Source organism: Jaculus jaculus, chromosome Y (assembly GCF_020740685.1).
Source record: "Jaculus jaculus isolate mJacJac1 chromosome Y, mJacJac1.mat.Y.cur, whole genome shotgun sequence".
Lineage (NCBI taxonomy): Eukaryota > Metazoa > Chordata > Mammalia > Rodentia > Dipodidae > Jaculus > Jaculus jaculus.
Genome location: NC_059126.1, coordinates 10,829,489 through 10,854,096, shown reverse-complemented (window position 1 = coordinate 10,854,096; position 24,608 = coordinate 10,829,489). Strand labels below are relative to the sequence as shown.

General features: G+C 39.3%; 1 protein-coding gene across 1 annotated transcript in view; it reads right to left on the bottom strand.

Moving 5' to 3' along the window:
* Nucleotides 1-23,517: 23,517 nt before the first annotated feature.
* The window catches only part of LOC123457069 (nuclear ubiquitous casein and cyclin-dependent kinase substrate 1-like), a 10,277-nt gene continuing 9,186 nt past the window's right edge, over nucleotides 23,518-24,608 (bottom strand). The window contains exon 2 of the mRNA XM_045141157.1: nucleotides 23,518-24,282. Within this exon, the coding sequence (XP_044997092.1) occupies nucleotides 23,677-24,282 (606 nt within the window). The 3' untranslated portion in view covers nucleotides 23,518-23,676. The remainder of the gene's footprint in view (nucleotides 24,283-24,608) is intronic.

Genomic DNA, 24,608 nt, shown 5'->3' with positions numbered 1-24,608 from the left:
TCATGCTATTAAATTGTTTGTCCACTATAAATTCAGCTCTTTTTCAAATAGATAAATTCTGAAAGGGAGGGAGTAGAAAAAAACTAATAAATATCCAAAAGATCACTCAAAATAGTTTTTTTCTCTAAGGTGTTAAATATGGTCAGTGGAGATTTCTCAGTGGATTAAGCTTTTGTTTTGCAGGGTAATAACTGGCATTCAGATCTGTAGCTCCACTATAAGTGCCAGGCATGGTGGTCTACCTGTAATTCCAGTGCCTGAGAGACAGAGACAGGAAAAAACTGGCTAAATAAAATATATCAGTTTTGGGTTCAAGCTATATCTAGATGAGGTGGGGATAAATCAGCGAAGACACCCAAGGTCATCCTATGATCACTGCATGTGAACTAAGACACACGTGTCCACCCACATATATGTGAACATGCATACACACTCCACATATATACAAAGGTACAAAAATTTTTTAAAGAATGAAACTGGGTGTGGTGGTGCTTGTTTATTATCCCAGTACTTGATAGGCAGAGGTAGGTTGCTCTCCAACACCAGACTACATAGTGAGTCCCAGGTCAGCCTGGTTAGGGTGAAAACTTCACCTCAAAAATAATAAATAAATAAATAAACAAATAAATAAATAAATAGCATATAAAAGATGTTTAAAGGCCTCAAGTTCTCTAACATTTAAAAAATATTTTATTGCTCTGTGATCTATCCATGTCAGTGTATGGGCAGGTAGGTGGGTGGAGCAGCCTGGGATCCAGCTTAATGAGAATCCAAGGCAGCCTGGGGCAGTTACAAGTAGCCTGGGTTTTTGCTCTCTCTTTCCAAAGCCGCCTAGACCTTTACAGGAGACACCTGCCCCACAAGACACTGGAGAGGGTAGGATCAACACTAACCTAAATCTTCTACATCTTCCCTCCCTCCCTCTCCCCCTCTCCCCTCTATCTCTCTCCTCTCTAACTCTTGTATATTAGTTATGTTTTTCCTCAATTTATTAGTGGGCACTGGCCTGTAACCCACACTTCCAGCTTGGGGCTACCATCCAAATGAACTTTTGATCAGAGAAACCTACAAGGTTTCCCAAAACAATGACAGACTTCTGTCAGAGTACTTGATGACCCACCAAAGGCCAGTGGTAAGACCCTATTGCTGAAGACTCCATATGCAGCTGATACGCAAAATCCAATGGCATGGCTGGAAGCCAGGAGAGAGTCAGTCCCCAGACAGTCAGCGTGTCTAGTGCCAGAAGGTGCTACATGGACGACTGGGGGAAACGACCAATATCTGTCCAAGCAACTCATGGTCTAACCTACTTAGCAACAAATAACCTGATGTGATGCCCACACAAGTGCAATAGTGGCACACAGCCATGGTAAGGAACCAACTACTCTTGATTTGGCTAACTGATCCCCTCAGTGGTACTAGACCCATAGCTGGAACTGGGAAACAAGTCAGAACCACACCCAAACACAAGCCCACTCTACAATATCAAGCTACCATCAATCACGGGGTATAAGAGGGCCTACACCTGTCAATCTGTCTATCAAAAAAGTAAGTGTTGTCTCAATTTTCTTGGTGCTAACTTACTCTCCGTTGGAGAATCTGCTTCTCTTTTTCAGATAGATGCAGATCCTATGGAGAGAGCTGCCCCAACATACCTCAAAAGGGGCCCAACTGAAACTAAGGACAATTGGCGAAACAAGCAAGGGTGATGTTTTCCTGTGAACCGGATACCAGCACAAAGGGGAAGGAGACCAACACAGAGAAAAATCAACTCCTACCAAATCAGAGAGCCAGAGCCTCAGAGGCCCCCAACACCTCAGCACTGAAGCAGACCAAAAATGAACCCAACATGGCTCAGGGAAATTTTGCGGAAGAGGGGGTGGAAAGAATGTCAGAGTCACATGTTGGGTCAGGATATGCAGAGACATTTATCATACCAATAACTGGGGGCTAACTCCACAATGCACGACCCATTTACATCAACAAGAGGGTCCAATGAGAGAGGGTAGATCACAGATGAGCCTAAACAATGGTACCAAACTGCCTGTATTTACTGAAAAGAAAACTAATAAGTTAAATTAAAAAATAAAAGAAAAAAATATTTTATTTATTTATGTTGACAGAGCAAGAATAAAAAGAAGATAGCTAGAAAATGAGCATGTCAGGGCCACCAGACACTTCAAATGATCTCGAGAATTACTCACCAACTTGTGCTTCTAGCTTTCTATGGGTACTGAGGAATCCCACCTGACACCTTTGGCTTCACATTAACCACAAAGCTATCTCTTCACTCCATGTTTACAAACATCTTAATGAGATTATGATCACATTTTATGGACGCAGTCACTGTTGTGAATTCAGGAGAAAGTAATTGATTCTAATTCTATAATTGTGAGAGGAGTAGGAAGATAAACAGGCAGAAAAGGAAGGCAAAGATGAGAAGAAGAGGAGGAGTGTAGGAACATGGAGAGGAAAAGGAGGAAGAAAGCATAATGGAGGCACACAACAGGAAGGACAAAAGAGGTATGGTAATGGAGATGGTATAAGCTATCCCTGCAAGGTCGCCCACCTCACAGGCAATCATAAGTGAAAATGCCTGCTTGAGGTGCCCTGGGTTGACTTTGAACTTATGCCTTTCACATGCTTAATGCCAGCTTTGTTTTTAATTTTTTATTAGTTTTCTATTCAGCAAATACAGGCAGTTTGGTACCATTATTAGGCTCATCCGTGACCTACCCCTCCCCACTGGACCCTCCTTGTTGAGGTATATGGGTCGTGCATTGTGGAGTTGGCCCACAGTTATGGGTAAGATAAATGCATATCTGCATATCATGACCCAACATGTGGCTCTGGCATTCTTTCCGCCCCCTCTTCTGCAAAATTTCCCTGAGCCATATTGGGTTCATTTTTGGTTGGTTTCAGTGATGAGATGTTGGGGGCCTCTGAGGCTCTGGCTCTCTGATTTGGTAGGAGTTGATTTTTCTCTGTGTTGGTCTCCTTCCCCCTTGTGCTGGTATCTGGTTCATCAGGAAAACAGCACCCTTGCTTGTTTTGCCAATTTTCCTTAGTTTCAGTCGGGGCCTTTTTGAGGTATGATGGCCACCCCATCATACCTTAATGCCAGCTTTGTAGGGTGTGGGTAATTCCTTGGGCAATCTGCCTCTTAACCATGCTCCCCAGGCTGTGCTATGAGAAGGTAGGTGAAGGCTTAGCTGAGTGGCTTGGCCCCTTAAACACCCCATCATACCCCTTGTAGTTGTCCCATTTCTCAGGTCCCTGTAGGCCTCTCCCAGGCACAAACCAACTACAGATTGCCAAGTGGGACTGACAGAACCTATAATTCTGTACCTGATCTCCCAGTCTCTCTTCCAGTACTGAAACACTGGTGATCACAAATCCCACTCCTGAGAGTTCTGGGCACAGTCCAACTAAGCAAGCAGTGTCCTATCTCTTCAGGAGCCCATGTACAGATTCACATGACTCCATTCATTTTCCTTGAGTTTTGAGAGCTGTGAGGAGCATGTATTCTGTCTTTTTAAAAAAATATATTTATGGGCTGGAGGGATGGCTTACCAGCTGAGGCATTTACCTGAAAATGCAAAGGACCCAGGTTTGATTCTCCAGGACTCACATTAGCCAGATGCCCAAGGGAGTGCAAGCATCTGGAGTTCATTTGCAGTGGTGTGCCCATATCCTCTCTCTTTCTCTACCTCCCCCATCATTTCTCTGTCGAAAAATAAATAAGCACAATAAAATATTCTACTTATTTACTTATTTATTTTGGCAAACAGCAAGAGGCAGGCAGTCAGAGAGTGAGTACAGGCCCACCAGGGCAGATACCACTGCAAAGGAACTCCAGATTCATGCCAATTTATGCATCTGGATTTACGTGGACACTGGGAGGTTGAGTCCAGGCTGGAAGGCTTTGCAACCATGACTGCTGGGCCAGATTGCTGCATGGTTTCTATGTGATATCTGGGCAATGTTTCGCTTCTGAGTCTTGATTCTCCTGGCCTCAGATATTTGCCTTGATGTTTTCTTCCATTCTTCAACATATCGGTGCAATCACAATTCTTACCACAGGGGGGGCAGGAGTCAACTAGAAATGCTCATCCTGGAAGGTTTCCTTAGTATGGGGCAGGGGGAACCCTAAAACAGAATTCTGAGATCTTTACTGAACAACTCGAATATCTGTACCTTCATCACAGTGGCTTAGACAACTTTGTACACCGAGAGGGGTGTGTTTAGACCGACAGAAATAAATACAGTCAGTAACTTGTCAGAACAAACTGGCATCTCATAGTTGGCTACCACAAATACCACAAAATTAGTGTACCACTGTTTCATAAATCTCCATGGGAGCTTATAAGCTGTGCCAGATTTGTAGACACAGGACATGACCTTCTGCATGATTCTTCAGATGATTAAGTCATGGAGTGGTGAGATAGCTTCATTCCATCTCTCCATCTTGTATATTGGTCTATGTTAAAACTTTTCCACTCTAGTCTTCCAGGATCCAAAAGTAAGATCATGGTACACATGCATAATAGCATAGTCAGTCCTTACCTATTGAGAAGAGACGGTTGGCGGGTGTATGTGGCAAACACCCGTGAAGTGGCTGGATAAACTGGTCTACATTCGTATAATCCCCACTATTGGATAATTTATAAACTATAGAAATCTGCCTCCCTTAGGTATGGAGGTTGGTAAAATCTAAGATAAAGGTCCTTACAAAACGTGAGCACTGCCGTTTGATTCCAATATGTCAATATTTTCTCAGGTGGAATAAAAGAAGAGCCAGTTACTTCAAGTGAGCTCTTTTGAAGGGCCATAATCCTCAGAGGGGCATCTTGTTATATGGTCCCTTTTGGATTTAAATAGTAACATGGGTATTCTGGAAGGACACCAGGTTCTAGGCATTGAAAGTGGTTGGAGACTATAAATTTGGGAGAATGAGGAAGCTGTTGAGAATAAATGGTCCCCTGGGGGGAAAAATATACTAAGTGGGGTTACTCAAGATCAGAAAGAATGAATGTTACGTGTCCTCTCTCATGAAAATCCTAACATCGAAGATGTTCTATTTGTTTATAAGTTGTAATGGGCATGAATAGTAATAGTTAGCAAGCTAGAGAGACACCTGGGGAGAGGAAAGATGGGGATAGATTACAGGGGGGACAGAAGTGAGTTGTAAGCTTGGAACAAAAACATGGGGGAGATAAGCTAAGGGGGGGAGAGGAGAATGGAGATACACAAAACTAAAGATGCCATGAATAAGTACTATAGAAAGCTATTTCTTTGTTAATCACTTAAAAGATATAAGTCTGAGAGAGAGAGAAAGAGAGGGAGGGAGGCTGGAGAGCAGTACTGTGCAGGTGGGGGGGGGAGCTTTACCCTAAAACAATAGGCCATAGCTAGTAAGTCCCACTACCAAAACATGGCTAGCCCCTACAGTGAGCTTTTGATCAAGAGGGGCCATGAGTCCCCACAACACATTTCAATCCACTCCAAAACACTTGATTAGTCTCTAGAACTAAATGGTAAATCCCTATTCCTGAAGACACCATGGGCTGTGGTTTCAGCACATTGAGAAGTATAGCTGGACAGGATACACTCTGAGCTATGACTTATGCATTCAAGACCCTCCAGTGAACACTGATACTCCAACGGGATGGGACCTAAGTGGAATGGGGGTGCATGGGGGGAGAGAGGGGATATTGAGTATAACTCAATGGGAATATGACCAATATGCAATATGTTTATATAGTGAAGTTCTCAATTTAAAATAAAAAGGAATAAATGCTCCACCAAAATTTCCTGGTATTTTTCCTGGGTTACCAGACTTCCTCCACCTTCTCAAAGTTCTGCAAATATGACCCAACTATCTAGGAAAGCTTAGCCAATCTGATACAGTTCCTAGCAGCATGCATTGTCTTGGCTTCTTCATTGTGAACAGCTGATCCAAGCTCCCATCATCAGGGAATTCCCACTGTGATGGACTGGGGGCCAAAATTACTGCCTTAAACCAGTTCTCAGGTATGTGGTCCCAACAATGAAATGGTAAATGATGTGTTTAACTTCACTCCAACTCCATCGTCTTCTTCTACACATCAGCTGACCTGGAATTCACTCTGTAGTCTTAGTGTGACCTGGAACTCAATGCAATCCACCTACCGGTGCCTCCCTAGTGCTGGGACTGAAGTTGTACACCACCAAGCACGCCTGGATTTCTGCACATCACATGATTACACGTCATTTACAGCTCCTCTGATTTCAGTGATTGGCTGTAGATTTGTAGAGTTCAAAAACAGACGATTGATTCTGACTTTTCACTGCAGAAGCCACTGCACAGCCTTGATATACTTCTCTGTATTATTTGAACTCTCAACTGCACCAAGTCTCTTGTGCCGCATGATGTCTTTGTTAAAAGGAAAGCTATAATTCTGTTGGCGTGTGTGTGTGTGTAAGAGAGAGGGGGTAGTGAGTACAGTGTTGTATAGTTTATGTACATGTATGTGACTTTGTGTCACCCCACATGCTCACCAAATATCTGGTGTCCACTCCATTTCTCTTCTCTCTGATTTTATTTTGAGTCAAAGTCTCCTTTTATTTCTTTGAGAGCTTGGAGGAAGGCTCTGAATAATGTAGGTTCTTTGGTAGCCAGTGGGACTGGGGAACAGTTCCGTTTGACAATGGCGAGCTGTTTTCCATGGGATCTGGACAGATCATGCTATCCTTGGCAGGCATGGGACCCATTTAGACTTCACGCTTGCAGATGAAGAATACATAACTATTGAGCCATCTCTCCATAGCCCTGGAGCTATAAATTTTCACCTGCTCATTTTACATTATCAGATTGTTTTTCCATAATCATCCTGGAGTTTATGAGTGCATTTACTATTGATGCATGTACATTTGTGAAATTGATAATATGATAACAATAAGGAAGGTAGAAGAGATGATGGAAGAAAAGAGGAAGGGAGGTAATGGGATGGAGATAAGGAAGAGGAACAAAGGGAGGTGTGGAAAGATCAGCCAAAGTGCAATTCCCCTACAGGGATTGTCTCTAGTTGTTACAATGAAGAAACATCTGAGGTCAATTTACTTTACAAAGAACAGAGATGTATTTAGCTCCCAGCTTTGGTGTGTAAAAGTTCAAGTACTTCAGCTGAGGCCCTGAATAGAGTCCTCTTTGACTGTGCCACCTGATGGCAGGTGACAATGGCAAGATTTATGTATGGAAAGAAGTAGTAGCATCACCAATCAGAATGTCAGAGAGAACATGGAACACCCCAATCCCGTCGAAGGGCTTTAGTTCTGGTTCTTAACTGGAAAACAAGTTCATTAGTACCTTTGAACCAGAAGTGATGGGATGAAGAAAGGAGTGTTGTGACTTTGCAAGTTGGACATTCAGGCATTCAGCAGAGACTAAGAGATTACACTGACCTGACTTATCCTAACTTCAGGTCTTAGTATGTAAAATATAATGGTCAGATACTCTGGAGGAGCACAGTTACTGAAAGTGTTTCAGGAGGTGGACATTCAGGCTTTCAGTAGAAATTAAGGGATTATAATGAGGTAACTTACCCCAACTTCACTCTTAGTACCTAAATATGTAATGGTGAGATACTCTTTGGAGGTGCACAGTTGTTAAATGTGTTTCCTCAACAGCAAGTTAGCATAGATACATAGGTGTGATGCCAACTAGGCCCATTTTCCTCAACTGTGTTAGTCAGAACTGCTGTGAAAAAATACCTGGGAAATCAACTTATAAGGAGAAATATTAACTTTAGATTATACTTTCTAAGATTATAGTCAAGTTGGAGAGATGACTTAGTGATTAATTTGCTCGCCTGCAAAGCATAAAGACTTAAGTTCAATTCCCATGTATCCACATAAAGTCAGATGCAAAAAGGGGCATCTGGAGTGTGTTTACAGCAGCTGGAGGCCCTGGGGCACACATTCTCTGTCTCTTTTTTCTATCTTTCTCTGACTGCAAATAAATAAATAAATAATATGCAAAGGTTGTCTTCCATACTTGCTTGGGCTGATAGCTTTGAATATGTGGCAAGATCATGGTAGAGACTGTGTGGTGAGCACAGGTTCTCACCTCTTGTTTACCAGAAAGCAAAATGAGAGAAGGAAAGATGGTCCCCTTCAAGGGCATGTCCACAATAAGATACTTCCTCCTGCTTGCCTCCATAAGTTTAAGGTTCTGCTTAATGATGGCATTTCTTATACTGCCTTAGGCCTTTATCAAAGTCACAAGTCACTACAAGATTTCCTCACATTATGACGAATTAGTGGTATATTGAAAGCAAGCAAATGCAGGGAAATTTTTTCTTACTTTGACACAAATTATGGCATGAACATTCTTTTCCCCATGTTTTTTCTATATCTAAAACATATCATATATTTGAATAGTACCCTCTTCACGTAGCTATAAAAAGTTTTATACAACTCATGGTATAAATATATTGTTAGGGGCTAAGTGGGAACATAACTTGAATTTAGAATTAAAATATCACAAGTCAATTCCTCAGTAAATGGTAGGGATAAAATCTTGTAATCAAGCTTTTTATTTATTTTATTTTATTTTATTTTTTTGCATATGCTACCTCTTGCTATGATTGTTGTGAATCCAAGATGGTAAAGGAGAGCAAACTTCATTAGTTTTAGTAAGTGGCCATAAGGATTTATTTGAGCCATTTTAGCTGTCTGTCTCCATGACAACCCTAAGAACAGCATCCAAGTAATGATAACAGAAATGAACTAACTTGCCCACATGGCACTCTTCCTCCCAGAACGAGCAATGGCAGGTCTTTCACAGTGCTTGAACATGACAGAGGCCCCACTACCTGTGCCTGTGGTTGTCACACCTGAGGTAAAAATACTCCCTTTGAATTCTACATGAGTCCAAATTATCAGATGTCAAGTGAGGGCATGTAGAACTCACTAAGCCACATGCACACTAGGAAACATTTGGGGAGAATCAGCTGGCCATGCATCCCCTAGTTCATCTGGGTGCACACAAATCAGGCTGTGCACTAGTTTGCTAGAGCTCATGAACCAAACTACCACAGCTCAGATGGCTTACATAGCAGAAATTTGCTTTCCGATAGTACTGGGTTCTGGGAGTCCCACAGCAAGGTGTCATCCAGAGACTTCCTCTGAGGTCGCTCTCCTTACCTGGAGATGGTGCACCCATGTTTCAATGGTGTTCTCACTCTGTACATACCTGCTATTGATTTGCAGTTTGATCCCATTGTGATCAGATAGAATGCAAGGAATATTTCAATATTTCTGTATTTGTTAATTTTTGCTTTGTGTCCTAATATATGGTCTAATTTAGAGAATGTTCCATGTGCTGCTGAAAAGAATGTATATTCTGAAGCATTTGGATGAAATGTTCCGTAAATATCTGTTAGGTCCTTCTATGACCTCATTTAGTCCAGATGCCTCTTGTTTATTTTTTCCCGGGACAACCGGTCAATTGATGAGAGTGGGGTGTTGAGGTTACCCACTACCACTGTGTTTGGTGTTATCTGTGACCTTAGTTCTAGTAGTGTTTGTTTGACAAATTTGGGAGCCCCCATGTTAGGTACATATATGTTTAGGATTGTAATGTTCTCCTGTTGGAGTGTGCCTTTAATCAATATAAAGTGTCCTTCCTTATCTTTCTTAACTAATGTTGGACTGAACTCTACCTTATCAGATCTTAGGATAGCAACCCCTGCTTTTTTTCTAGGCCCATTTGCTTGAAACACCGTTTTCCAACCTTTCACCCGAAGATAGTTTCCATCCTTAGCAGAAAAGTGGGTTTCTTGGAGGCAGCAAATTGAAGGATCCTGCTTTTTAACCCAGTCTGCAAACCTATGTCTTTTAGTTGGGGCAATGAGGCCATTGATATTAACAGATATTATTGAAAGGTGTGTATTAAATTTTACCTTTTTTGGTAGTTCTGGTTTTGCCTTTGCTCACTTATGTTAGCTAGTATTTGAGTATTGTTTGTTTTTTCTGGTACCTTATATGCGTGCTTTTCTTTTTCTTCAGCTTGGATGATTCTTTCAAGTATTTTCTGTAGAGCTGGTTTTGTCTTCAAATACTCCTTTAACCTGCTTTTGTCATGGAATGTCCTTATTTCTCCATCTATTTGAATGGATAGCGTCGCAGGTAAAGTCACCTTGGTTGAGAGTTGTTATCTTCCAGAACACATAATACATCACTCCAAGCCCTTCTAGCTTTCAATATTTTTTTCATTGGTTGGTATGTTTGGTAGTTTGATTAAAATATGGTGAGGAGAGGTTCTTTCCAGGTTTTGTGTGGCTGGGGTTCTAAAGGATTCCTGTATCTACATTGGCCCCTCTTTCCCAATTTGGGGGAAGTTTTCTTCTATGATTTTGTTGAAGATGCCTACTATGCCTTTGGAATGGAATTCTTCTCCTTCTACTGTGCCCTGAATTCTTATGTTTGATCTTTTCATAGTGTCCTCAATATCTTCAAATTCCCACTCATACCTTTCTATAAGTTTGTCTTTCTCTTTGTTGGACTGTATTAGATCTGCCACCTGGTCTTCTAGCTTAGATATTCTGTCCTCTCCCTCATCCATCCTACTGGTGAGATTTTCTATAGAGTCTTTTATTTCATTAACTGTGTTCTTTATTGCTGGTAATTCTAACTGGTTTTTCTTTATTATTTCTATTTCCTTATTTATGTCGAGTATTGACCTCTTTATTTCATTAAATCGACATCCTGTGTCTTCTTTGCTTCCTTTGAATTCTTCTTTGAGTTCTTTGAGCATATTTATAATCATTCCTTTGAAATCTTTCTCAGGCATTTCCTCTAATTCGTTGTCACTGGAGGTCATTTCTGATGCATTAATACTTTTTGGTGGATTATATTGTCTTGATTTTTGGTGTTTCTTGTGTTATAATGTATATATTTTTGCATCCTGGAATATTTAATGATTGGATTTTCTAGTTAGCTGTGTATTATTAGATGTATCACTCTGATTTTATATATCTCCAGGGTAGCAGCTTAGGGCGCTAGGTGTGGCTCTCAAGACTCTCAGAGTATCTACAAAAGTGACCGTAGGTGTTGGGTTTGCCTGCTATGAGTGTATTCAAGTAAGCTGAGTGGAACCAAATACAGATACTTTTTAAAATTTAACTAAACAATGTATACTTTCAATGAAAACAACACAGAGTATTTAACCCAGAGTAGGTATTATGACAACCAGATACTGTGTCTGTCCCTTAGGCTGTGTGGTGTCTCCCCAACTCCCTTATTCCTGGCAACAAGTAGGTTAATATTTCTGGTCTGTTGAGGTTTCCAAGTCAGCTTGTGACCAGGTGATACCCTTTCCTAATGTATAAAAGAAGAGGAAATAAAGTCACCTTAAATCAAGAAGCAGCAAATAACAAGCCCAAAATACAGCTCATTTAAGAATGGCAATTCTGCGCTGGAGAGATGGCTTAGTGGTTAAGCGCTTGCTTTTGAAGCCTAAGGACCCCGGTTTGAGGCTCAACTCCCCAGGACCCATGTTAGTCAGATGCACAAGGGGGCACACGCATCTGGAGTTCGTTTGCAGAGGCTGGAAGCCCTGGCGCGCCCATTCTCTCTCTCTCTCTGTCTGTTCCTCTCAAATGAATAAATAAACAAAAAGATTAAAAATTAAAAATAAAAAAATTTTTGAAAAGAATGGCAATTCTGACCATCCATCAGATTTAACATATAATTTATCCTGATATGGAAGGTGCAATTAGCACTTCTGATTCAGGCATATATACCAGGTTTATTCAGTGGATACTGGCCTGGTGTAATACCAGTTACCTTTTGTGCTGATTTTGGTCTCAGTGATGCTGCTACTGCTTGTGTCCCACTGTTGGTTCAGGTAAGCATGGCCAGCTCCCTGGACCACTGCTTTGTTCTCTAGAGCTGGGCACTGGCAGTGGGGGAGGGAGGCTGCAGTTGCTGCTCTAGTTCTCTCGCTGTTCCATGTGTTCTTGTACCTTGTGATATGCTCCTCTGTTGTTCACTGCTGTTCTCCTGTCACATTTCTTGAGTTCGCAGAGAATTCTGGTGTGAGTGAAGAAGGCCCTCACCTAGCTTTTTCTGTGGCTCAAGCCGAGCCTGGCGACTGGCTGGCGCATCACCGCTGCAGTTCCACAGACCTGTTGGAGCTGCTTCTGCTGGCCTGTGTGGGTTCTGGATCTCTCCTACTTCTCCACTGCCATTTCAATTTCCTATACACCTCACTTTTTAGTAAAAGTGTGTATTTTTTTTTTTTTGCTTTTCCCCCCCTTATGGCATTGGTGTTCATACATACATGTGTTTTCCTTAGTCTACTGAAGTTATTTTTGAATGTAGACTACTCCACTTGCTGCTTATGTCTACTAAGACTGTTTCTCACTGGTTGCCATAAGCACACTTGCATTTAAAGTCTACTATTTATGAATAATGGCAGTGCCTACACTTTCCTATCAGAGTCTCTAAAGATTTCTCAGAGTCCAATTTGTACACTTGTTGGTCATAGTCAATAAACTCTGTATCTAAATGTTGGCCATTCTACACATTCTCATCAAATATACTAAGGCTATTTCTCAATGAGAAGTATTGCAGACTTGCTTTTCATAGTGTACTATGGACATTTCCCCATGAGGGCTATTCACACACTTGTTTCTCAGAGGCTACAAATTCTATCAATTAGTGCAATTGTTACATTTCCAGTTCAGAAACTTCAGAGGTCATTTCAGTATGACAGCTATTTGTATATATGTTGAATGGAGTCTGATAAGGCTTTTTCTCAATGGGGGACATTCTTACACTTGTATATCACAGTCTTTGAAGACACTTTCTCAAAGAGCACAAACTTAGCAATTGCTGCTTATTGTCAAGTAACTAATTATCAATGATTGCTGTACTCGGACATTCAGTGAAGAGTTTATTAAGATAATTCTTCAATGATCACTTGCCAGTATTTGCCTATAACAGATCCCAACACTTGCTGGTCAGTGTATTCTAAAGTATTTTCTCCTTGAGGAAATTACTACCTATTATGTACAGATACTACTAAAGTTATTGCTCATTAGGGACTATTCCTCCACTTGTTCGTCTTATTTTGATGCTATTTTCTGAGAGTGATTATTCCACTTGTGGTCAAAGACTACTCTGTGTATTTCTCAATGAGGGCAACTTATAAAACTGCTCATCAGAGTGGAATAGGGCAATACCTAAATGAGGGTCATTCTCACACTTCTGGTCAGAAATAACAAAAGCTATTCCTCAATGAAATCAATCCTTAAACTTGCTGGTAGGAGTGTACTAAGGTAATTTCTCAGGGAGATCAATTCTTACACTTGCTGTTCAGAGTTTAAAAATGTCATTCATGAGGGACAACTCTACACTTACTGGTCCAAGGATAGAGTGGTTTTCATCAATGATTGTAGTTTATGGCCCTGCTGATGAGAGTCTACTTAGACTATTTTTTAATGAGGATGATTCCCAGACTTGTCAGAATTTGCTTTGGATATTCCTCAGTGAGGGCCATGCATTGCCTCTCTGGTCTGAAACTCAGTGAATTCCTCAGTGAGGGCACTTTGAAACTCTCTGGTCCAAGACTACATAAGCTGGTTTTTAATATTCATTTATTTACACATTAGCAGAGGGAGCAAGGAAAGATGGACAGAATTGTCATGCCATGCCTTCAGCTACTACAAATGAGCTCCAGACACGTGCAATATTTGGTGAATCTGGATTCAACTGCATATTTTGGAATTGAACCTGACATGTTAGGCTTTGCAGCCAAGTATCTTAACTGGTGAGCCATATATCCACCCTCTAAACTACTTATTAATGAGGACAGTTCCAACATTGCTGGTAAGTGACTAGTAATAATATATCTCCATGAAGGCATTTATAGTTGCTCATCAGAGTCTACTAAGTCCAGTTGTCCAAAAAGAATATTTCTACATTTTCTTCCAAGTCAGCTAAGACCCTTTTAAAGAGGTCTATTCCTACATTTGCTTTTAAGCATCTGTGAAGTCTATGTTTAAACAGAGGTCATTTCAGATCCTTGTTCATAGTTGAGTGTTTTTCTTATTTTATTTTATTGTTTATTTATTTAAGAGGGAGGAGGGAGAGAGAGAGAAAGAATGAACATGGGTATGCCAGGGCTTCCAGTCACTGCAAAAGAACTCCAGACTCATGTGCCACTTTATGCATCTGACAGACATAAGTCCTGAGGAACTGAACCTGGGTCCTTTTGCTTTGCAGGCAAGTGCCTTAACCACTAAGCAATCTCTCCAGTCCCATAGTTGAGTATTTTTCAATGATAGTGAGTCATACACAGTCTTTTCAGGCTATGAAAGCAATTTCTCAATGAGGGCAATTACTACACTTGCTGTTTGAGTATATTAAAGTGTCTGCTCAATGACAAACATTCCTACCTTTGCTGGTCCAATTTTATCAAGCCTCTATTTGAATGAGGGATTCTTGCCCATGCTTGTTTATGAATGATATTTCTGAATGAGGGTGATTAATACACTTGTTGATCAATAACTGCTATGGTAATTTCTCAATAAAGGCTATACCTGCACTTGCTACTCAGAGACTAGTGAGGTCATGTATCAGTGAGGGTAATTTGTGCACTCATTGGTCAGAGAAAATAGAGGCTATTTTTCAATGAGACCAATTCATACACCTCCCAGTCAACATATACAAAGGTAATATCTCTATATGAGTAATTCTTCTGTTTGCTGGTCAAAGTCTTTCATGTACTTCTAAAAACTGCTTAGCCATCTCTCCAGCCCTTAAATTATTATTATTGTTATTATTATTATTATTATTATTATTATTATTATTATTTGGTTTTTCAAGGTAGGATTTCACTCTAGCTCAGGATGACCTGGAATTCACTATGTAGTCTCAGGGTGGCCTTGAGTTCATGGCAATCCTCCTACATCTGCCTCCCAAGTGCTGGGATTAAAGGTGTGCAGCACCAAACCAAGCTATTTAAATTTCCAGCTCCAGTGCATCAGGCTATGTTTGCAGGGAAGTCATGGCAGCACAAACTGTCACATCTCATTGCATTAAGTACCAGGAAGGCATGCATAGTTAGTGAAGCCCGAGTATCATACCACAAGGCTGACCCCCGCCCCCAATGACTTACTTCCTCCAACAAAGTTCTAAAGGTGCCATAACTTCCCCAAACCTCACCATCATCTGCAGACTCAGTGTTCAAAAACATCTTCCCATTGCACCTTGAAACTGTAACAGGTACTGAGGACTTTAGATGTATTTGTGTTGATAGTGTTAAATTGAGACAAGATGTCCATGACCCAGCTTTTGATACTCATCCTTGTTGTTCTTTTTCCTCAGAATATTTCATCCCCTCCATGTAACTAGAGGAAGGTATACTCATTCTTTAATGCTGTAGTTGAAATAACCTTTCTCTACTAGGAAGAATCAGCTTTTTTTCCTTCTGCACTTTGCACTCAAATTACTTTGGTGACATGTGTCTCTTCTAGATTTTAAGATATGTAAACAGCAAATTTTATGCCAAAAAAAAAAATACGACTCTTTCCTAATTTTCCAAAATTTCCCAGTCTATTGAATCCATTACACAAACAGGGTAACCTGTTTCATTGTTGATAATAGTCAGGTAATACTATTTCTCAGTGAAGGCTATTCTACACATTCTGTTCTGTATTCACAAAGGCAACTAACAATGCAGGCCATGCCAGCACTCACTGGTCAGAGATTGCTATGGCTATTTCACAACACATGTGATTTCTATACTTGGAGGTCCAAGTCACCTATGGTATTCCTCCATGAGGCCCATTGCTACACAGGATGATATGAGTTGACAAATGCTATAAGTGTTGAAGACAATTGTCCCATTGCTGGTCACTGTCTCCTGAGGCTAAATCTTCAGCACAATTACAACATTTGTAGATTATAAACACTAGTTTTTAAATGAGTGCCAATCATTCACTTTCTGGTTCTACGAATGATATTTATTATTAAGTTTGACACTGTCTGGTCAGATGCTACAAAGGCTGTTCTCTAATAAGTGTCACTCCTATGGTTGGATTGTCAGTGTCAGCTAAGTTCATTTCTCAATGAGGGCAATTCCTACAGTTGACACAGAGTCTATTATGTTTATTTCTTAAATGCCTATTTTTACACTTTCTGGTCTGAAACTGCTAAGCTGTTTTCTTAATGAAGCTCATTTCCAGCCTTTTCTGTCATAGCCTCTGAAGCCTATTTCTCACAAAGTGCAATTCATACTATTATTGTTCATAGTCAACAAAGTCTGTTTCTCAAAGATGGTCATCCTTATACTTTCTGAACAAAGACTACAGTGGCTGTTTGACAATGAGGGCTGTTTGTACCCATGTGTTCAGGGACTACTAAAGTAATTATTCCAGGAGGGTTACTACTCCGCTTGATGGTCATACTGTTACCTTTGTTCCTCATTATGTCTCATTGCTACTCTTGCTTATACTTGGTCTTTTATCAGTGCCCAGAGATTTGCATATATCAGTAATATATACTCAATACTTATGTCATAGACTATAATTTTACATATATCTGTATATATCAATAATTAAAAAGGTTTTGTGATGTCAGTTATATCCCTTTCCTCCATTTCTACACTCATCTTTATTTTTAAACATCTCCTAATCATGTCATCAATGTCCTCTCATTTTGCAGATCATAAAACAAAATTTTAGTTTTTGTTTAGTTTATTTACTATGGCATTCAGTTTTCTGAATCAGCTTTTCAAAATATGTGATATGTAATTTTTTGTAACTAATTTTTACATGTTTGTGGAAGCTGTGATTATCACTTCATTAAGGGAATCATTTTTGTTCCCAACTTAAAGCTTTCCTTAATCCATTCCTTATTTGTTGGTAGATTTTTTCATTTTAATATGAGCATATAGTTTCCAAATTTTCACAATTTACACTTTATTTTTCCTTCTTTATGCAATGTGTGGTTGGAATATTCATTCAATGTGATACTAAAATTTTTTAAAAATCTTGAAAAATCATATTGTATAGTGAATGCAATGTGGATTTCTGTGCCCTGGAGTGGGCAGTAGATGGGCCATCATTTCTCATGGTGTATCTGCACTTCAACCAGCTTTTCTACAGTCCTAGGGCAAATGCCAGGCTATCCTATAAATGTTTGGATGCAAATCAACTTAACATGGCTGGTTATTTAAAAGGTACTCTTGAACACCCACTTGCTAATTTTTCAAATCTTTCTTCTCCAATAGCCATCACGTTTTATTGTCATAGGAACAAAATATGACACAAGGTAGATATTGTGATACACCCCAAAATTTGTACTTTCTGCTGCTTCAAACTTTAATGCCAAGGCAATTTGTTTCTCCCACACTTAAACATTTTTCTCTGATTCATGTTGTCAAAGTGCATTACGCTCATGAAACGAGGTACAAGGATAGCCGCAAATTCAAGTAATGCATCTGATCAGGGCTATGTTTATTGAGAATGCTTCTATGAGTACAGGAAATCTATTCATTTAATCACAGAGAAAGGTAGATGAATGAAAAAGGGCATGGGAAAGGGAAGAGATACCAAGCAAAGAGATCATGATGTCAGCTGAAAAAGGAAAGTACAATTGGGAATGGAGTCTTTATGATCCTTGATCCATCATGAATGATTTGTTGATGTGTTCCTCATCTTGAGGTCGCCTAGAAATATTAAATAGTAGTGGAATATAAGTGACAAGGTTCAGTACATGATTTTTTTCAAGAGAAGAAATGAAATAATATAAGATTTTTACAGCAAAGATACATAAAATTATGATAACAAAACCTTATACCACAGGAGGCTATCTGAGGCTACCTATGTACAAGTTACATTTGCATATCTCCAAAGATTTTCAAGTTGTGATTATTATGGTATTGAGCATAGAATTGTAGAGTTTTGTGTATATTTTAAGGTTTAAGGAAGAAAGCACCAGGAAAGTTACAGATATCTGGGAGCCACCCATATAGATGTTGAACTTCATTGAAAAATAGGAGTTATTGTTCAGTGGAAAGAAGGCCATTGGCAAAAAAAATCATAGAAATGTAACAACAGTGTTTCAAAATGCATTCAGTTACCAAAACTTATGAAAATATTTTTAAAAAACGTTCACTTACCAAGTATTTAAACTTCTTCTGCAAGTTACACACACCTGGCATCTATCTTACATCAATTTTATTAGTTTACATGATCTACACTGTACTCTGTCATAGCATTTTCCTTTTGCAAGTATTAATAATTTGTGAATTATTAAGTTAGCATTAGCCACTCCAATTTTTATGTATAGAGCTTTTAAATTAATTTTATGTACTCACTAAATGGTGGTCTTCATGGAGGACAGGTGTCTGAGAAATACAATAAAGTGGAGAAAATGAAGTTAATTGTGTTTACTTAATACTCTTAAAGAATTAGGCTGTTGCATTTTGGGTTCATTGGAAATGACAAACCACAGTGAATTGCTCCCAAACATGGTTATTTTTAACAAAGAAAACATGACTGTGACTTTACCTGTCTTGGTGACATCTAGAATATTTTGATTGGGAATGCCATAACTATTTATCAGCTTGTGGTATTCTGCCATCATTTCTTTGCTGAGCTCAACTCCTGTTGCTGTATTTTATGGAAGAAAAGTCAGTAGAGATGTCCCTTAGAATCTTTCAAAATGAAAGGAATGTTTTCAAATACTAGAGTATATGCTGATGAACATTGTTTTCCTCTGTTTCCACCCAGTATGCACAACTAACCTCCCTTAACAAGGCCACATGGAAAGGGCATCCATAAGTTGGGGATCATATCTGCAGGAACTCTAATATGAAACACAGAATCTTTTTTCTATTAGTGAAAAAAGATGCATACAAGAAAGGCCATTTGTTGGCTTATCAATGCATGTACAAAAGAGGAAAATTTGATTAAAAAAAAAACCACTCATTATTTGCTTGTGAGTGGATCTGAGTTTCAAATGCTGCAAATTCCTAGCTTCACAACAAAAAGATTGGAAGCCATTCCCTAGTGTTCATGACTCAAAAATTAAAATAATGTTGAAGTGGTCTTTACTATTCAGTAAGTATATTTTCTCTGCCATATCTTGAATGGTTACAAAACAGAAAAACAAATATTATTAGAAACTGTATAACCCCTATACCTTAGAGGTCCACCTAATATCACGAGGCTGAGAATCAACCTGTTGGATATGTCTTGTAGGGACAGTGACAGCTTAAACTAATTTTTGCATTTTAGGTGATCAAATCAAATTTTACACACTGCCCCTGTGCTCATGAAGTTTATCTCATATAATAGTGACTTTTTCAGACATAATGGGTGTGGCTGCCATGGTAGACTTTCCTAGCCCCCATAGAGGATGTATACACATGTATGTATATAGGTATTTGCACTTAGGTATACCTAGGTAAATACAGAAGTGCAGGTCCTTCAACCAGTTATTGTGATGCATCTAAACAAATGTGTGAATTCTATTCTACACCAGTTACATTCAGAAAAAAATGTGCATAAACACACTGATCTTGGGGCAAAGAAAACATTATTTTCATTTACAAAATATCTTATTCAGTACTTACACACTGCTGCAATCAAAACAATATGACCATTGTACTCTCTGAAATAACTGATTCCCAAGAACATTGTGGTCTCAGATACATATTCCAATGTGAAGATCATTAGATATGTGCCTGAGAAAAAAATATTTTTGTCTGGGTTAGGTAAAAATATGGGTCATAGTACTTAGTTTGCCCTATTCTATATTTAATATGCTCTTGCTCCAATCATAGGTTCTGAGTGTCCTTTACCTTGCCTCACTCTAATACTCTCTAGTGGTCCTTGCTGAATGAGAATGTGTCCCCTTACCAATAACGGAAAATAGAAAAATTATCTTTTTTTCCAGTTATTTAACATGATAGGCTGATTTAGGGATATAACATAACTTCTACCAGAGTTTCTATATATGCACAACCATGCCAGTATATAGTACCAGCTCAGGAAAGATGTGTTTTCCTAGATTGCCTTACTAAATTCAATCATATTTAATATGTTGTAAGTAAATAAGCTCATACTTACCTGTCTCATATTAAAATAAGAGTTATTTTGTGTGGAACTAAGCTTTTTTATACTGGTTGTGATAGACATGGCAGCTAGTATTGAGGTTTTGGCAAACAATGTGTTCCTTGAATGGAAAGTGTGTTGGTTGGTGAGGTGGTCTGGACTGATTAGGTCAGATCCTGCTATCTGGTCTCCTTCTACCTCCCCAGTCTGTGTTGCCTGCACTTGTCCGTGTCCTGGCGTACACAGCACAGATAGGCCAGTTCCATTTTCCCTTACTCCTCCTATTCCTCTAGCCCCTTTGTGAGATTGGAATCAGGACTTTTGCTCTGGTATCTTGACTGACCACTTGGTACCCACATCCCTGTTAACCTGAGTCAGAGGGTAAATGGGCCAAAACACAAAAACTTGCTTCTTCCTCAGTAAAATAGTCTTCCTAAAATAGGTAGGCAACAATGCAAAAAGTCAAGGAAAGTCAGAAAAGTGAGAGATCACCAAGGATGCCTAGTCTTACTACAGAAGCATGCAATGAAATCATAGAGAAGTCATCAGAAATTTATTCTCAAAATAAAACACAACAACCAATGAGACCTTGATAAGAAATCACTGAACTTGATGCAAACTACCAAAGAACCAACAATTGTATCAATGAAAGTGAACAAAATTGTCACCCAGAGTCTTTAGCCTTTGGCAGTAGGCTTAACTTGGTTGTAGAAAACATTAGAATACTCAAAACAGATATGAATAATTTGAAGGTAAGTCGAGAATCAGAAGATCTTAACAACCAGTTTATTAAGCTTAATGAAGTCTTGATCAAATGCAAGAATGAATTACAGGACACATCAAGAAAATCAGATTATGAATTGAAATCATATCTCAAAACAGAGATGAAAGCTGAGCATAGTGGTGCATGCCTTTGATAACTCTGGAGGCAGAGGTAGGAGCATCACCAAGAGTTCAAGGTCACCCTGAGACTACACAGTGAATTCCAGGTCAGCCTGAGCAACAGCAAGACCATGCCTAAAAAAAAAAAAAAGAAAAAATGAAAAAGAGATGAACATAATAAAAATAACACAACAGAAAACAGAAATTCAAATAAAGTTTATTAAAACTTCTCTAGAACCAGTGACCAACACAGTTACTTGTGTGGAAGACAGAACCTCTGACCTGGGAAATAAAATAGAAGAAACTGATTGGGAGGCAAAAAAAAAAAAAAACTTTGCTAACTTCAAATGCCAACTGAACAGAATATGAGGGAACTGTGATACATCCTAAAACAACCAAACATTCAGAACATGGGTATATCAGGCTAGAGGCATACAAAACATACCCAACAATTGTTTTGATGAAAATTTCTGAATCTTACAAAACAGACATGCATCCAGGCACAAGAAGCCCACAGAACACCAAGAAGGTAGGACCAAAGTACAAAGTCTATAAGATACATCATCGTTAAAACTCTTAACAATGAAAACAAAGGGAGTGTTAAAAGTAATGAGAGAAAAGCAATTTACGGCATACAAAGGCAACCTCAGTAGAATAACATGAGAGTTATGAATGGAATCCCTGAAAGGTAGAAGGGCCTGGAATGGAACACTTAAGAGTCTGAAAAACTATGGCTTCAAAACAAAGTACCCTACCCAGCAAAAGTATCCCTCAGGATAGATGCTGAAAGAAAAATTTTCCATGAAAAAAGTCTACTCTACAATTATGAACAGAAAGCCAAACCTACAGAGAATACATGAGGGAATATTCCACACAGGACAATCAAAAACCTTTGGAAAGCAATATGGAGACACCTGAAAAAGCTGACTGTAGAGATACCAACAGACCTAGTTATTCCCTTACTGGGCATCCACCCTAAAACCTTCAAACCACAGGCCAGAGTGATTTGCTCAACCATGTTTGTAGCAGCTCAATTCATAAGAGCTAAGAGCTGGAATCAACCCAGATGTCCATCATTAGAAGAATGGATAACAAAGATTTGGTATATCTACACAATGGAATTCTATACAGCAGTAAGAAAAAAAAAATGACACAATGAAATTTGAGGAAAAATGGGTGAACCTGAAACAGATCATCCTCAGTGAACTTACCCAATCACAGAAAAATACGCCACATAGTCTCACTCATCTACAGCACCTAACCTGAATCTACCCAAGATACCTTACATACCCAGCAAGCATCTCATAGACTATACACTAGGATGGATGGGGAGGGAGGGGAGGGCATAGAAGAGTTGGGAAGCAGTAATCTAGACCCAAACGACAATGGTACCATAAAAATCTACTTCCTAAAAGGCAGACCAAATGGCTGAACCTTTACCAGGCCCTTACAGGAAACACCTGAACCACAAGACACTGGAGAGGGTAGGATCAATTTAACTAAACCTTCTACATCTTCCCTCCCTCCCTCTCCCTCTCCCTCCCTCTCTTTCTCTCTCTCCACCTTAACTCTTGTATATTAGTTATATTCTTCCTCATTTTCTTAGTGGGCACTAACCTGTGACTCACAGTGCCAGCATGGGGCTATCATCCACAATGAACTTTTTTTTTTCTTTTTTACTGAGTTTCACATTAGCTGGAATTTTATTTGGTTAAAACCTTAACATTGTCAGTATGAAAGAAATCCAGATGTGTAGCTTTATGTTACTATTTAAATTCTAGGGCATCTCTCCCTCATTTTCTTTAATTTTTTGGTTCTGGGTAAAATTTTATCCAAAAAACAGCATATATAGTCTAAAAACACAAACCATTGGAGAATGAAATATGAAATTGGGAGTGATTTCAGTTTTGGCGATCTCTGTTTTTTTTTAAGCTTATTAAGGACAATAGAGGAATAACAGGATCACTGGCTCTGAATCTAAGAATAGGTATAAAATTTACAAAAACCCAGATCCCCATGCAAGCTCAGGAACCCTATTCCTCACATACTCCACAGTAAACAACATGAGTACTTTCAGTAACAATTCAGAATTCATGTTTACCTACTTGCCTCATCAGTGCAAGTTTAGAGTCATGTTTTTTTTTTTCCTTTGGACATTTATGTATATAAACTCAGGCTAGATAACAACTTGTTTGTAAAAAGTTAAGAAAAATAAAGAAGCAATCATTTTTTAACTAAAATCTGTTATTTTTTGATTACTGTTCAACTTGCTATTCTTTAGCAAAAAGCAGTTTCCATAGTGTCCATCTCAGATCTTATTGCTTTACAGTCGTGGCATACCTCCCATTAAAAATAAAAAGATGAAGCATCAATCCAGTGATTGATTTGACATGGCTTTCATTGTGGGGGGGAAGAGTTGGCAAAGAGAAGAGAAAAACAGACAAAATGGTAACTTAAACACTTCAATGTACAATGGTTTTCTGAGAGAGAGTGAAAGAGAGAGAGAGAGCAAGAGAGCGAGAGACTATTTTCAACAAGTGGAAACAAGCACTGAAAGCCCATGAGTCAGGCCATAGCCAATAGCCAATACCATGTTCTATCTTATGTAGCTTTCTATTTTCCCCTTCTTTTTTGCTTTTTTAATTTTTTTTTAATAAAATCTCTCCCCAAACCATCATCACTTTTAATCTTCCCCAGACTGGGCTTCATCTTCAGACCCTTCATCTCCAGACTTCTCCGGTGGAGGACTTGCAGACGCCTTCTTTTCTGGAGGGCTCTCTGGCTCAACTTCTTCTTCTTTGGGAGAAGGCATCTTTTCCTTTGACACCTTTGAAGCTGTGGGGTGGCCCACCTTTCCTTTGCCTTTTACTGGACTTGGCGTCACTTTAGCCTTTAGTCTGGGTTTTGGCATCTTCTTTTCTTTTCTATCAGGTTTGGACTTCTTAACCATCTTTTTGTTTTTCTGTTTTGAACTTCCATAGTCACTGTCATCATCATCTTCCATTAGGAAATCCTCATCGCTGCCAGAATCTTTTTCCTGGAATGGTGCCTCGTCTTCTTCCTCTAGCTCTTCCTCACTGCCCACATCCTCCAAGAGCATCTCTCTCTGTTTAGATGCTGCTTTAGATGCTGCCTGCCATTGCTGGCGCACATTTTTGTGATCATCTTTTTCATCTTCACTGTCTTCTGCTGAGTGAGAATCATCCTTCTTGGTCTTCACATCTTTTTCTTCTGAGTCTTCACTATCTTCTTGTGAATTCTTTCCAGATGAGCTTTTGATAAGAGAAACCTACAAGGTTTATTAAAAGAGTGACAGATTTCTGTCAGAGTACTAGATCACCCACGAAAGGTTAGTAGTAAGACCCTATTGCTGAAGACACCATATGCAGCTGACACGTAAAATGGAATGGCATGGCTGGAAGTCAGGAGATAATCAGTCCCAAGTCAGCGAGTCTAGTGCCAGAAGGTGCTAATGGGAAACTGGAGGAAATGACCAATATCTGTCCAAGCAACTCATTGTCTAACATAATTAGCAACAAATAACCTGATGTGATGCCCACACAAGTGCAATAGTGGCACACAGACATGGTGGGGAACCAACTGTTCTTGATTTGG